The sequence below is a fragment of the Rhinopithecus bieti genome, unplaced genomic scaffold (genome assembly GCF_001698545.2).
Source record: "Rhinopithecus bieti isolate Rb0 unplaced genomic scaffold, ASM169854v2 scaffold_28281, whole genome shotgun sequence".
NCBI classification, from domain to species: Eukaryota; Metazoa; Chordata; class Mammalia; order Primates; family Cercopithecidae; genus Rhinopithecus; species Rhinopithecus bieti.
The window spans coordinates 61807-75277 of NW_016812303.1; the positions used below are offsets into that span (position 1 = coordinate 61807).

The 13471-nt window shown below is 35.0% G+C and overlaps 1 protein-coding gene across 1 annotated transcript in view; it reads left to right on the forward strand.

Annotated features, from left to right (window-relative positions):
- Positions 1–13471, forward strand: part of LOC108544635 (low-density lipoprotein receptor-related protein 1B-like) — a gene marked incomplete at both ends in the record, with an annotated part of 92193 nt that overhangs the window by 58737 nt on the left and 19985 nt on the right. Inside the window, 2 exons of the mRNA XM_017895864.1 lie at positions 2878–2994; positions 10665–10771. Coding sequence (XP_017751353.1) covers positions 2878–2994; positions 10665–10771 — 224 coding nt within the window. The remainder of the gene's footprint in view (positions 1–2877; positions 2995–10664; positions 10772–13471) is intronic.

Here is a 13471-nt window from a genome sequence, read left to right on the forward strand (position 1 = left end):
AATTTTGTGAAATTTAGGCCAAATTTTAAATCTAAAGTTAAATATAACACAGACAAGGTGTATATAATATAAAGCAGAAAACATTGCATCTGACATAAGTTACATTCTGAGTAATTATCAGCAGTCAGGAAGAAAAGGAAGAAGGGAAATTCACGACAACACTTTTTTTTTTTTTTTTTTAAGTAGGAAAATGCATTTGAAATCTTCATAAGAACTCTAATAAAATGTTGTGAAGCTGGAGCTGAGATACTAAATATCCTCCTTTGCCATTTAACCATATTGTGAGAATTGCGACAAATTATTAAATGTTTTGAGAGTTATTTCCTTCATATGTTTAAATAAGTATAATAATACTTCTTAAAAATATTTATGAGGATTAGATGTTATCCTGTGTATGAAAAGCTTAGTCAGATATAGGTGGATCCTCAATAGATGTTCAGTATTTCAATTTGGTAAGTTATACCTAAGTCACTTTTGCTCTTCTTTTATTCTTATCTATTATATACTTCAAGTTCTAAGGTACATATGCACAATGTGCAGTTTGTTTACATACGTATACATGTAGCCATGTTGGGTGCTGACCCATACACTCATCACTACATTAGCATTTCTCTAATGCTTCCTCCCTCTTCCACCTACCCCACGACAGCCCTGGTGTGTGATGTTCCCGCCCGTGTCCAGGTGTTCTCATTGTTCAGTTCCATCTTGTGAGTGAGAATATGTGGTGTCTGGTTTGTCTGTCCTTGTGATAGTTTGCTCAGATATGATGGTTTCCAGCTTCTTTCCATGTCGCCTACAAAGGATATTGAAGTTGTCCTTTTTGGCGTGGCTGTCATAGTATTCCATGTTGTTATACGTGCCACATTTTCCTTAATCCAGTCATCATTGATTGACATATGGGTTGGTTCAGTCTGTTGCTATTGTGAATAGTGCCTGCAATAACATACGTCGTACATGAGGTCTTATAAGCAAGCATGCTTTATATCCTTTGGGTATCATACCCCAGTATGGCGAATGGGACTATCAAATGGTATTGTCTAGTCTAGATCTGAGAAGCACCACACTGTCGTCCACAATGCGTTGAACTAGTTTACAGTCCCAACCAACAGTGTAAAAGTGTCCTAATTCTCCACAACTCTTTCCAGCACTGTTGTTTCCTGACTTTTTAATGGACTTTGCCATTCTAACTGTGTGAGGATATCTCATTGTGGTTTTGATGCATTTCTCTGATGGTCAGTGTATGATGAGCATTTTTGCTGTGTCTGTGGCTGCATATATGTCTTCTTTTGAGAAGGGTCTGTCATATCCTTCCCACTTTTGATGGGGTTGATTTTCTTGTAAATTTGTTTAAGTTATTTATAGATGCTGGATATTAGCCTTTTGTCAGATGGGTAGGTTGCAAAAATTTTCTCCCATTCTGTGGGTTGCCTGTTCACTCTGATGGTAGTTATTATTTTTTTTTTTCTTCTGTGCAGAACCTCTTTAGTTTAATTAGATCCCATCCAAGGAGAACTACAAACCACTAGTCAACGAAGTAAAAGAGGACACAAACAAATGGAAGAACATTCCATACTCATGGATAGGAAGAATCACTTTGTTTTTTTATGTTATTTGAGTCTGAATTCTATAAGTTGCATTTCAAAGTAAAGCATAAGAACCACCACCAATAACTTACTCACTTCTTTAGCTGATTTGTTTTACTAGTCTGAGACTGGAAGCACTTCACTATCCATCTCTAGTATGGATGATAAGGAGTTTATCTGAGTACATGAAAGGGAAATATGTTCTAGATTGTGTATTGAGGCTTATAATTTTATCATGTTAATGTTATTTAATTCATAATTTTGATACTCCAGAATCTTGCTATTCAGTGTGCTTCATAGACAAAAGGCAATATTGTTGCCAGCCAGCTCGTTAGAAACCCAGACCTACTGAATCCCAATTTCCATTATAGCAAAATTCCCAAATGACTTATATGTATGCGCATTAAGGTTTAATGGAGCACTGTTTTAGCTATATATAGTTCAATATTATAGTTTAAATACATATGATTTAAACTTTAAATAAATTCTTATTACATGCTTTCTGATTCTAGCTGATATACATGTAAGTTACATTTGTTGTAAAAAGTGCTAGATCGGGAGTAGAAGCATACTTCTTTTATATTGGCTGTGCCATTTAATGATAGTGAAAATGTATTAAGTTCCTAAATTTCTAAAAGTTTTTATTTCACCATCTGTAAAGTGAAAGGCTAGTTAATACTTTTCCTGGTACTCAGTGGAATTGTTTAAAGGTTCATGTGAGATGGCCCATAATTAATGTTCAAACTCTATATATATGTGAAACATTATGATAACCAATGAGTTTGTGAGTGGGCAGTGGCCAGGATTTAGAAAGAGTAGCTAATCATAGATCGATTATGAATAAGAGCTCCTTAGGGAGAAACACAAGATGACAACCGTAGAATTTTACTAATAACCATATATTTTGTTGCTTTATAGCGGAAATACAGGGTGGAGAAGAGATGATGTGTCCTAAATAAAAGGACAACCGCCCAAAGTGCTGGGATTACAGGCGTGAGCCACCATGCCTGGCCAATTTTGATTTTTTAAAAACTGATTTGTGTTGCCTTTGCTTGGATGGTCTCATCGGTTTCTTCCTAATTAGCTCACAGTGAAAGCATAAACAATAACAACATAAAACAAGACCAAAATATAGATTTTCCTCAGCACTTGCCTTCAATTTTTCCTAAGGATGCTTCTTAGTCACTGAATTAAGGAAACATTATATGCCATGGACTTGTCATGGCAGTCAGGACATTGTGAGGGATGTCTTCATGGAAATCTACAATGCAAACTCTGGTTCTTTCCATTACAGATAAAAAGACTTGTGGACCTCATGAATTCCAGTGTAAAAACAACAACTGTATTCCAGATCACTGGCGGTGTGATAGCCAAAATGACTGCAGTGATAACTCAGATGAAGAAAACTGTAGTAAGTAACTCTTCCTAATAATGTTGTGAGCTTGACAGCCCATTCCATAAGCAGGATGGCAATTTTTAGTTCTGTTAAGGTATAAATTTGAACCTATCTGTCTTATGGCTCACATTTTTATACATAAATTCACATTTGGACGAGAATATTCAGACTACATTGACCTGAATCTCAAATGGTAGAATTATCGAAATGCTTATCTGAGAGTTATTTTGTTACAGTTCTCACAATTGGTAGGAAAGTATCATGAGGTTTAATGCAAACCCTTAGTATGCAATGAAGGAAACCGTTGATGCAAGTTCACACAATGAGCTGAATGATGTGGAGTCACTGTAAAACATCTCATTCTTTAACAAATGGCAGCCATTTCATTTCAGTCTCAAATCCTTTTACACTACAGATTCACCCATGAGCATATTTCAGTGAAGTATCACTTATTCTCTCTAGAGTAGTCAACACCTTATATATTCAGGATGCATTTCTCTGAAAATAGAATAACACTATTGTTACCATCTGTCTTCTCCATTTTTATAATACATTTAAAATAATAATTATCCCAAAATTTTACTTTCTGAAGAGTATGGCAGTTATATAAAATTGTGACAGTATCTCCAGATTGTAGCATTTATTTCAGAATATATATATATACTGAAATATATATACTGAGATATATATGTATGTATTTTTTGACACAAGGTCTCACTCTGTTGCTCAGGCTGGAGAGCAGTGGCATGATCACAACTCACTGTAGCATTGATCTCCCAGGATCAGGTGTTCCTCCCACCTCAGCCTTCCAGCTGCGACTATGGAAGCATGCCACCACACCTGGCTAGTTTTCTTTTCTTTATAATTTGTAGAGACGGGATCTTGCCATGTTGCCCAGGCTGATTGCTAACCCTTGGGCCCACTCGATAAACCCCGGCCTCCCAATGTGTGTGGATTAAAGGCGTGAGCTGGCCACACTCGGCCTGAATATATTTCTTATTGGCACTTTTATACACTGTCATTTAAACAAAGAAAGCTACACAAGCATGTTTAAAATAACATAATAATCAAATTCCATTTATTAAATATTGATATCTGGTAGTTCCAAGAAGACTTAATGCAGATTAATAATGACAGTGTCTATTCTTGCAGACATCTCATTGGACTAAGAGCATTCATTTCCCCAGAGGCAGAAGACTAAATCTACATAGGACTACGTTATATGAAAGCATGTAATTAGTAGAGTGAAAGCCTTAATAAACCACTCAGATATTTGGCTTGCAAAGTATCAACTAATGTTTTGGATAACTTTCACAACTTAATCTGACCTGTCTTTGGGAATGAAGTATATTAAGCATGAAATCTCTGGATTATTGTGATTATAGAATATCCTGAATATAGAAACTTTTATAACTCCCTCTTTACATACATATCTTCTAACAAGTCATAGTCTTTAGAAAGGTAAAGAGCACTGCAGAGAGTCAATAGAGTTTTAGATTTCTCTAAACACCAGTTTTTAAAAACTATATATGGAAGTTCTCTGATCCACTTAATGATTAAAGTAAAATTCTGATGGAGTGAAACTGGTAGGGATAGAAGCATAAATACAAAAAATCCCCCCACAATTATGCATATACTTTCTGCTTATTTATGAACCAGAACTTAAGTGTACAAATGTCTACTTAGATTTTTTTCTTGACATATTTGGTGTTAATCATCAATAAGGTAACTGACAGCAAATGCCTTATAACGGACGGATGTTGAAAGCAGAAGAGGGTGGATGAGAGGCCAACTCTGAAGATGTGTCTTGGAGAACTTTTATTCAGGGGGTAGTTGAATCTATGTGAGAAGTTAGCCTACTTTTATAATAAGAAAAACAGGAGAAGAAGGAAGGGCTCACCTGCTTCTGAGTCTGCTGGGTTTTTCTAAGTGGCTGAATATCATTGTACTGACATCTAAAAGTCAGCCTTTGGCACAAGAAAGCAAGGAGAAAGAACATTGATTCTTACTCTCACTTGTCACTGTGGAAACTCAGTGATAAATCACTGTAGCCACAGTGTCCTTAAGAAAAAGTGAGGGAAGTGGTTGCAGTATCAAGCATTTCAGTATAAAATACCCAATTATGTATGGTTCTCTTTTAGTGTCTGTTCACTCTGAGCTTGTTGACTAAGACAAGTCATATTGATGAAGTTGCAGAGGAGAGATGGCAGTGAACAAGAATGAAGTATTTTACAGTTGTAATATGGAAGAGTAGTAGGCATATATGGGACAAGTATAAGAGTATGTTCACATTTTACACATGTAAGAGGAGTGTCAGAGTATGTTAGGGCAAATATCCAAGTATAGTCACATGTTTTGAACATGTAAGAGTATATAAGAGGTTGGATCCAGGGGTCTAGATAATTGAATAGGGCTTCAAGATGCTATTTTGAATAGGCCAGAAGAAATGGGAAGCTTTCGACATTGACAATGTCAGTAGTTCTACATAGGCAGACATTTAGTGAATAAAGAACGAGAAAATAATTCAATTATATATTTGGGGATCACCAAAATATCAGTCACATTGAAACAAGCCTTAGAAGAGAATACTATTGCTGTACTAAAATCTATCAAGATATTTGCAATTGTTATCTTTTAAAATAATTGTAAACACAGACACACACACACACATGCACATCACTGTCCTAATATATTAGGTCTGTGGTGTACGTTGTCCCATTTTCTAAATAGTATCGATCAATGTTATGCACTTTGATTCACGTTTGGCAGTTATTGTTAGCTATTATTAAGTACTGAAACATATCACAGACATATAAATCAACCTAGATCATCATGTATTGCTTAACAGTGGGGCTGCATTTTGAGAAATTTGTCGCTAGGCAATTTTGTCATTGTGTGAACAGCATCAAGTGTACTTACACAAACAGATGGTACAGACTACTACACACCTAAACTACATGGTTCAGCTAATTGCTCGTAGGCTACAAACCTATACAGCATGTTACTGTACTGAATACTATAGGGAATTGTAACACCATGATATGTATTTGCCTATCTAAACATTAAAAAATTTTAATTTATGACACCACCACTGTATGTTGTTGGAAACGTTATTATGTAGCACATAACTGTAGCTGAAAAATAACAGCAACATAATTTAGAGTCACTTTTGGTCTTCTTTGTTTATGAATCTGATTTCATGCATTTGCTTTTTAAATTGTGTTGGAGATAGTCCACTGATAGAGATGGGAAGAGTTCAAATAGTAGTGGGGCAATTAACTGCCAACTACATTTTAAACTTAATATGCTTTCTATATTTTTATATTTACATAGAATAATTAGTTCATTGTCATTTTATCATCCTCTGCTTATCATTTCCCTCGTTAAGTGTTCAGCAGGGACACTGCTTGAACAATTTTTTCTGCTCTTCAAAACAAGAAAATCTAATTGTCATTGGAGTTATTTTGTAATCTGGGTCAGAGGTTTGGAAATAATTGAGAAATCTTAACATCTATACTATCTTTAGCAACAAAAAATAAAATATGTCATATATGCCATCTACGTTACTGATTTACAAAATAAATAACTCTATAACCTTACATGATTAAGAAGTAACTAAAAATCCAATCGATTTTAAAATAACAAGTAATTTAAAATTTAGGTTTACATAGACAAGCTGCTTCTGCCTTATTTGAATTTCTAGTGCTTTCACACTGAATTTCTATCAGAAGATTATTTGTATAGAGTGTGAGTTATACTAATTGTATTCTAAAAATTCTTGTCAAATGCTAACATTGACATTCATATAACTTTTGAACTTACCGCCAAGAGTTTTTAAGATAGTAGAGAAACTGAAGTCCAAGTCTTTCTGCTCTACCATTATTACTCTATGGTGTTGAAAGCCACTTTTATTTCCAGAACATGATTTTCTTTAGTTTTGTGTAAAATGACTTCCAAAGCTCTTTTCAATTCTGTGGCTGTATGTTTTTGCCTCCATCAGTAATCAGTATTGAAGTAAATAATCAGTCTACATGATGCCCGTGTATTTTTTTTTTTTTTTTTTTTTTTTTTTTTTTTTTTTTTTTTTTTTTTTTTTGAGAGGGAGTCTCACTTTGTTGCCCAGTGTGGAGTGTAGTGGTGCTGGTGCAATCTTGACTCACTGCAACCTCCATCTCCTGGGTTCAAGTGATTCTCCTGCCTCAGCTCCCCAAGTAGCTGGAATTACAGGTGTGCATGGTGGTGCCCAGCTAATTTTTATATTCTTAGTGGAGAGGGGGTTTCACCATGTTGGCCAGACTGATCTCGAACTCCTGATCTCAGGTTATCTGTCCACCTCAACCTCCCAAAATGTTGGGATTACAGGTGTGAGCCACCGCACTTGGCCCTTTATATTTTATTCTTACTGAAGAATCCCAATTAGCCTTCTGAAACATGGAAATCATACCCTGCAAAAGCTTCTTGGTTGCCAATCTGGCTTGTTTAGATGAGGTTTATGGAAAACCTGGCTAATTGTTCACATGTGGAGATCCGCATCTACTCTTGGTCCAGGAATATAGGTAATATCAGAGAAAAATCAGCATGAAAATAGCATTTTAGAAATACAGGGGAAAATGTCACGCCCAATTTTATTTTTCAGATGGGTTAGCTTTTACTACAGTCATTTTGTTGTTGTTGTTCTTCTCTTTCACAAGAAAAATAGTATCATGATAAAGTCTGAAAATTGGTCTTTTACTTTATCCAAAAATATCAAAGGTAAGATAAGCAATAAGGAAAAATTCCTTAGGACTTTCCGTGATAACTAAATTACATTTCCCTCAAGAGATTTTCTTTTTGAGCTATCTAGTGGCAAAAAATTCTGAGGTATATGAATGATGGTTAGAAATAGACTCGGTACCCTATTCCTTGATGGTATTTGTGTATGTGTAAATAATTCATGATTATTATTCAGAAGTAGATTTGCTGGCATTTTAAAAAACATGATAGAAACACGCAGAATTTCCACTTTCCCTGGAAAAGCTTTTCACAGCAAATCTCTCAGCCTCTCTACTGCCATTTTGAAGCAGAATGATTAATAATGTGAGGACAAAGTCTCTAGAAATTGAGCATTCTGTGGAACTCTTGGGTAAATGCTTTCAACTACTGGCTTGATAACTTTTTTTAACCTACATCAACAACTTTCAACCCTTTGTATAGCAAAGTGTGTCAAGGCCTGTGAAGCCTTTGCTGTTTAGCATATGATGAGCACACTTACTTTTAAATAGGATAAAGGCAAATTAGAACATTAGAGGAAGAATTAGTCCCATTCTACAACTCCCAATTCCATGAAATTAGATGTTTCTTCTGCTGTTTTTAAACATGTAAGTACGATATGTTTTAAATTTACTCTCTTTATTCTTTTCATTAAAACAATTTTGGCTGTTATTTTCCGTTGTGAAATAAATTGAACATATTTCACTATAATTTATTTCCTCTGAGAATAAAACTGTATGTGTCTGCAACCAGGAGGGCAAAATGGCTTCAGTATGGAATGATGATAAGAGCAAATGAGTTTTCTCTTATTATTATTAATAAAATAGATATTGCTAGCCATGTACCTTAGATAAGTCACTTGACTTCCCAGGGCTTTAATGTTAATCTCTGTAATATGTGGACACTTATTTTTTCCTCAGTTGTATGGGAAGCAATGATACAGCCTATTAGGAAAAAGTACAGGCCCTGGTATCAGGTTGTCTTGATTCAAGTACAATTAATAGCTCTTCTGCACGCTCGGTGATTTGAAATACGTTACTTATTATCTCTGTGCCTCAATTTACGCATCTAAAACGGGGTGCAAGTATAGCACATTCCTTAGAGAGTTGTTATAAAAATTCATTGGTGAGTTAATTCAAGTACATTTCATTAACTTTACCTAGTACTTAACAAGAAATAAGCAATTGGTAGAGGATAATTATTATTATTGTTATAATAAATAATATTAGTATTAATAGTTATTTTAAGATGAAAGCATAATCTATGTGAATACCTTTTAAAACAAAAGAGAAATTTCTTTTGTCACATCTACTAAACAAAGGAGTGTAGGGACATGAGAAGATTATCCATTTAAGGGCATTTTCCCATTCTATCAAATGGCACCTTGTCTTATACCTTGAAGGTCTTGTTTTAAACTAAACTAAGTAGCAGAGTAGAATGAAATGCTTGCTGTCACACACTGCTTTTTCTATAGTTCTTCCAGTCCAACATTCTGAAAGGGTTTCTTTTTTTTTTGAGGCAGAGTCTTGCTTTGTTGTCCAGGCTGGAGTGCAGTGGCACGATCTTAGCTCACTGCAGCCTGTGTCTCCCAGATTCAAGCAATTGTCCCACCTCTGCCTCCCAAGTAGCTGGGATTACAGGTGCCTACCACCAAGTCAGGCTAATTTTTTTATCTTTAGTAGAGTCGGGTTTTGCCATATTGGCCAGGCTGGTCTTGAACTCCTGACCTCAACTGATCTGCCTGCCTCGGCCTCCCAAGTGCTGGGATTACAGGCGTGAGCCACCGTGCCTGCCCCTGAAAGGGTTTCTTTATATAGAAATGTAGGAGCCCCCATGATACCAAACCATCAAGATGTTACTCTCTATGTAGAAACCAAGAGATTGTGTAGAGCAAAATCCAAATACAGACTGATTCACTCACAATCTTTGTGCAGAAAATCAGGCATCATATGGATATTCCTTAAACTTAATGTCTGTTATTGCTTCTTGACCCAGTAAGAATATTATTATGTGTGATAGAGCTGCAAATACAAGGAATGAATAGAGAAAACAAGAAGAAGTCTTTCATCATGTAAGATATCAGTCCTGTTTAGAGAACAAAAATGAAACAAGAGATGATATCCAGCAGTCATATTGGTTACTTGTATGATGAATTTCTAAAATCCTACTTCATTTTCCAGATGAAACATATTCCAATAGGAATTAAACCAAGTAGTAAGTCATTACTATTTGGCTTATGCCTTATGTGAAATATGGGACAGCATAATTAAATCAATAACTGCTAAATTATCTAAATTGACAGGCAAGTGATATAGGGCACAATAAACAATGGCATCAACAAGTGCAGTTTTTAAAGAAGAATCTTACAAACTAGCTTTGTGTAATATTATCCTTATATACTCTTCTTGTTCCAGGAACTCCAGATTTTTCTGGGGACAAAATTGAATAATTAGAATATTTTTAGAATACATAATAAAAAGTCAAATACAAAGGCTAGACTAACTGCCCAGTTAATAATAAACAGCCCCATAGGTACAGAGAGTCACAAAATGTCATACTTACTTAAAGTAAATCTATAAAATGACATAGAACTTGAATAACTGAAAAGGATCATTGTTATAGTATGACAATAGGTACATTTTCAGGCTTTTAGTTTTACTTTGCTGATTTATTTTTATTAAACAGTAGAACATTTATCTTTGTTCCAACTTGTTTTGGTCATGCCATTTTGTACTCGTGATTTAAAAAAATAAATTTGAAAATTATTATATTACATACCATAGATACTTCATGAGACTTTTCCTAAACAATATATTGGTTCTGTTTGACTAACCTCTTTTTTATTTCTTTAATGTTACCTCATGTCATATGTCATATAAATTTTACAATGCCCTTGCATATAACAGAATAACCCTGTGCTGTTTTTTTGTCCCCAGAGCCACAGACATGTACATTGAAAGATTTCCTCTGTGCCAATGGGGACTGTGTTTCTTCAAGGTTTTGGTGTGATGGAGATTTTGACTGTGCAGATGGCTCTGATGAGGTAGGCATTTTTGTAAAATCAAAAAGAAGCAGCTCTTTAGAACCACATTTGTAATTATTATTATTCAGTCCAGTAAGTGCGGCAAGGACAGCTCAGAAATACATTTTACTCCTGACACACTGAGATAAGTATTATATCCATGTGCTGGGCTGCACATCCCCAGCACAGGGAATAGCTCTTGTGCTACTATTGACAGTTAATTTTATAGTCTGTTTTACCTCAACTGGTGAATAGCTGGGTTGGGAATAGGATATTTGGAAACCCTGTTCCCTATAGCTGATGCCCCTGCCATCTGTGAATTAGTTGATAAATTTGCTGCAGTATTTATAGTCAGGACTAATATTTTTATGCATTTTAAACAGTTTCTTCTCCCCAGTCTCTTTCTTCAATAGTTATAGTCTTACAGACATCGATGTGGGTCATCAATTTTCATGAAACCACAGGTTGAGTTTTGCTTCCGTGATGAATCACAATCCATTTATAATAAGGCCTATGTACACACAGCTTTAAGTGAAAAAGTTTACAAATTCTCTGGAAAATTCTATGAACTTAGTCTGTGCTAACATTTATAATACTTCATACAATTTGTTATTTATGAATGTATGTCCTTATGTTTCAGATATTAATTACTCCATGATGCTTTAAAAATAATAAACAACCCATGATTATATATATTTTTCTCAGTCAAATCTAAAAGGAACCCAGCTCTGATATCCCAGTATCAGTGATTTCACATAGATAATATCAGAAACACAAGGTTTGCACAATCAAGTCCACTAAGAAGTGAAGGAAAAAGAGCTCTGACCAGGTGTGGTGGCTTACGCCTGTAATCCCAGCACTTTGGGAGGCTGAGGCAGGCGGATCATGAGATCAGGAGGTCCAGACCATCCTGGCCAACATGGTGAAACCCCATCTCTACTAAAATACAAAAAAATTAGCTGGGCATGATGGTGCATGCCTGTAGTTCCAGCTAATTGGGAGACTGAGGGAGGGGAATCGCTTGAACCTGGGAGGCAGAGAGTGCAGTGAGCTGAGATCATGCCACTGCACTCCAGCATGGCGATAGAGCGAGACTCCACCTAAAATATATATACTATATAGTAGGTACTTATATATATATATATATATTATATGTATATTGTTCCACAGCGTACACCATGTATCCTGTATTGCAACGATTCCCTAAAGCTCTGCTGCTCTGGTTGAGAAGCATATGTACTCACCTCTCATTAATGCCCTCCCACTGACCATAGACTTGGCCAGAGGATTTTTGCTGCAGCTCTGGAGGTTTCTGTGTTTCAGTTCCCAATTCCCTAGGTATCCACTGATTTCTTGCCTCTGTGGGAGACACTACAGGTCTCTGCTATTTACAGAATTTATGCAAACTAGGTCTCTTTCCACCCTGAGGCATTCCCTGTAGGACTCGACAATTCTCCCTTCTCTCACCTTTTTGAAAAGTCACAATAACCACATTCAACAGCCTATATTTTGAAAACAAGCACATGTAATTTCTCACCTGAGGGCTAGCAAAACCTAAGTCTCAAGGATGAGTAAGTCACTCAAGAGAAAAAGTTGAAAAATACAGCGCTTCTAGTCATGGAGCTCTTCACAAAATAAAAGTCAAACCATTTTTTTTTTTTTTTTTAACACAAAGGGGAGTTACATTTTTACCTTTACCAGCCACGTATTTACCTAACATTCATACATTTGAAAATTACATTAAACTTTTCTAAGGCAGAAAAACACATTTTAATTAAACTCATACGTGAAAGTATCTTGTCTTTGATTTTATTTAATATGTCGAACCAATCTAGGTAATATGTAATCAATATATCAAGAGGTGGGGATATATTGCTTAAGGCTTATATATTTATCTTGAATCGTATTCACAAGATGTGCAAAGTGTATATACAGAATCGAATACTACTTCTTTAAAATCTTATTCACGTAAAAGTAGATATCCTTATTACCATGTCTCTCATCCCATAAGTTGGTGAACACAGTGATTTGATGGTTAAATATATCTCCATATATCCAGATATTTTCATAAGGCTCAGAAGAAATGAAATTAATTGTAGTAAAGTCATTTTTCTCTATATTTATAGACGTTTAGTGCAGTCTATATGTAATGAAGTAGCTAACACTATTGGTAGTTGATTTCTATCTTTTTTTTTTTACAGTCTAGACAAAAAAAAAAGACTGAACAAATGGCTAGAAAGCAGAATTACATACAGAATACTCTCACATTAAGAACAAAAATTGAGAGAATTGTGAAGATAAGTTTCTGTATGAATGGAACTGATAATATGATTAGCTTGTTAATAACAAAAAAATAAGAAGTTTAAAAACTTGGTTCAATCTAATTGTATTGCAAGTATTTATCTCTGTGGTACACATAGAGAATGATTATTTAAAGTGATTTTAAATTATAATATTTTTCCTCTACGTTTAGCATAATATGTTGTAAGAACAAAAAAGGAAGGAAATCTTAAACTACATTCATAGACTTACTGTTAATAATAATATTGGTTCTGCTAATTTGAAACATGTAGGGTGGTTCAAATGCTTATTTATGTCAATGTCATTAGAACTCAAAATTTAAAAGTAAAAGAAAGGAGATATAAATGTAGATACAAAAAGTTAAGTAAAAATCCTCTCTTATTAAATCCAGAAGTATCTTTATAAGATCTGGATTAATCT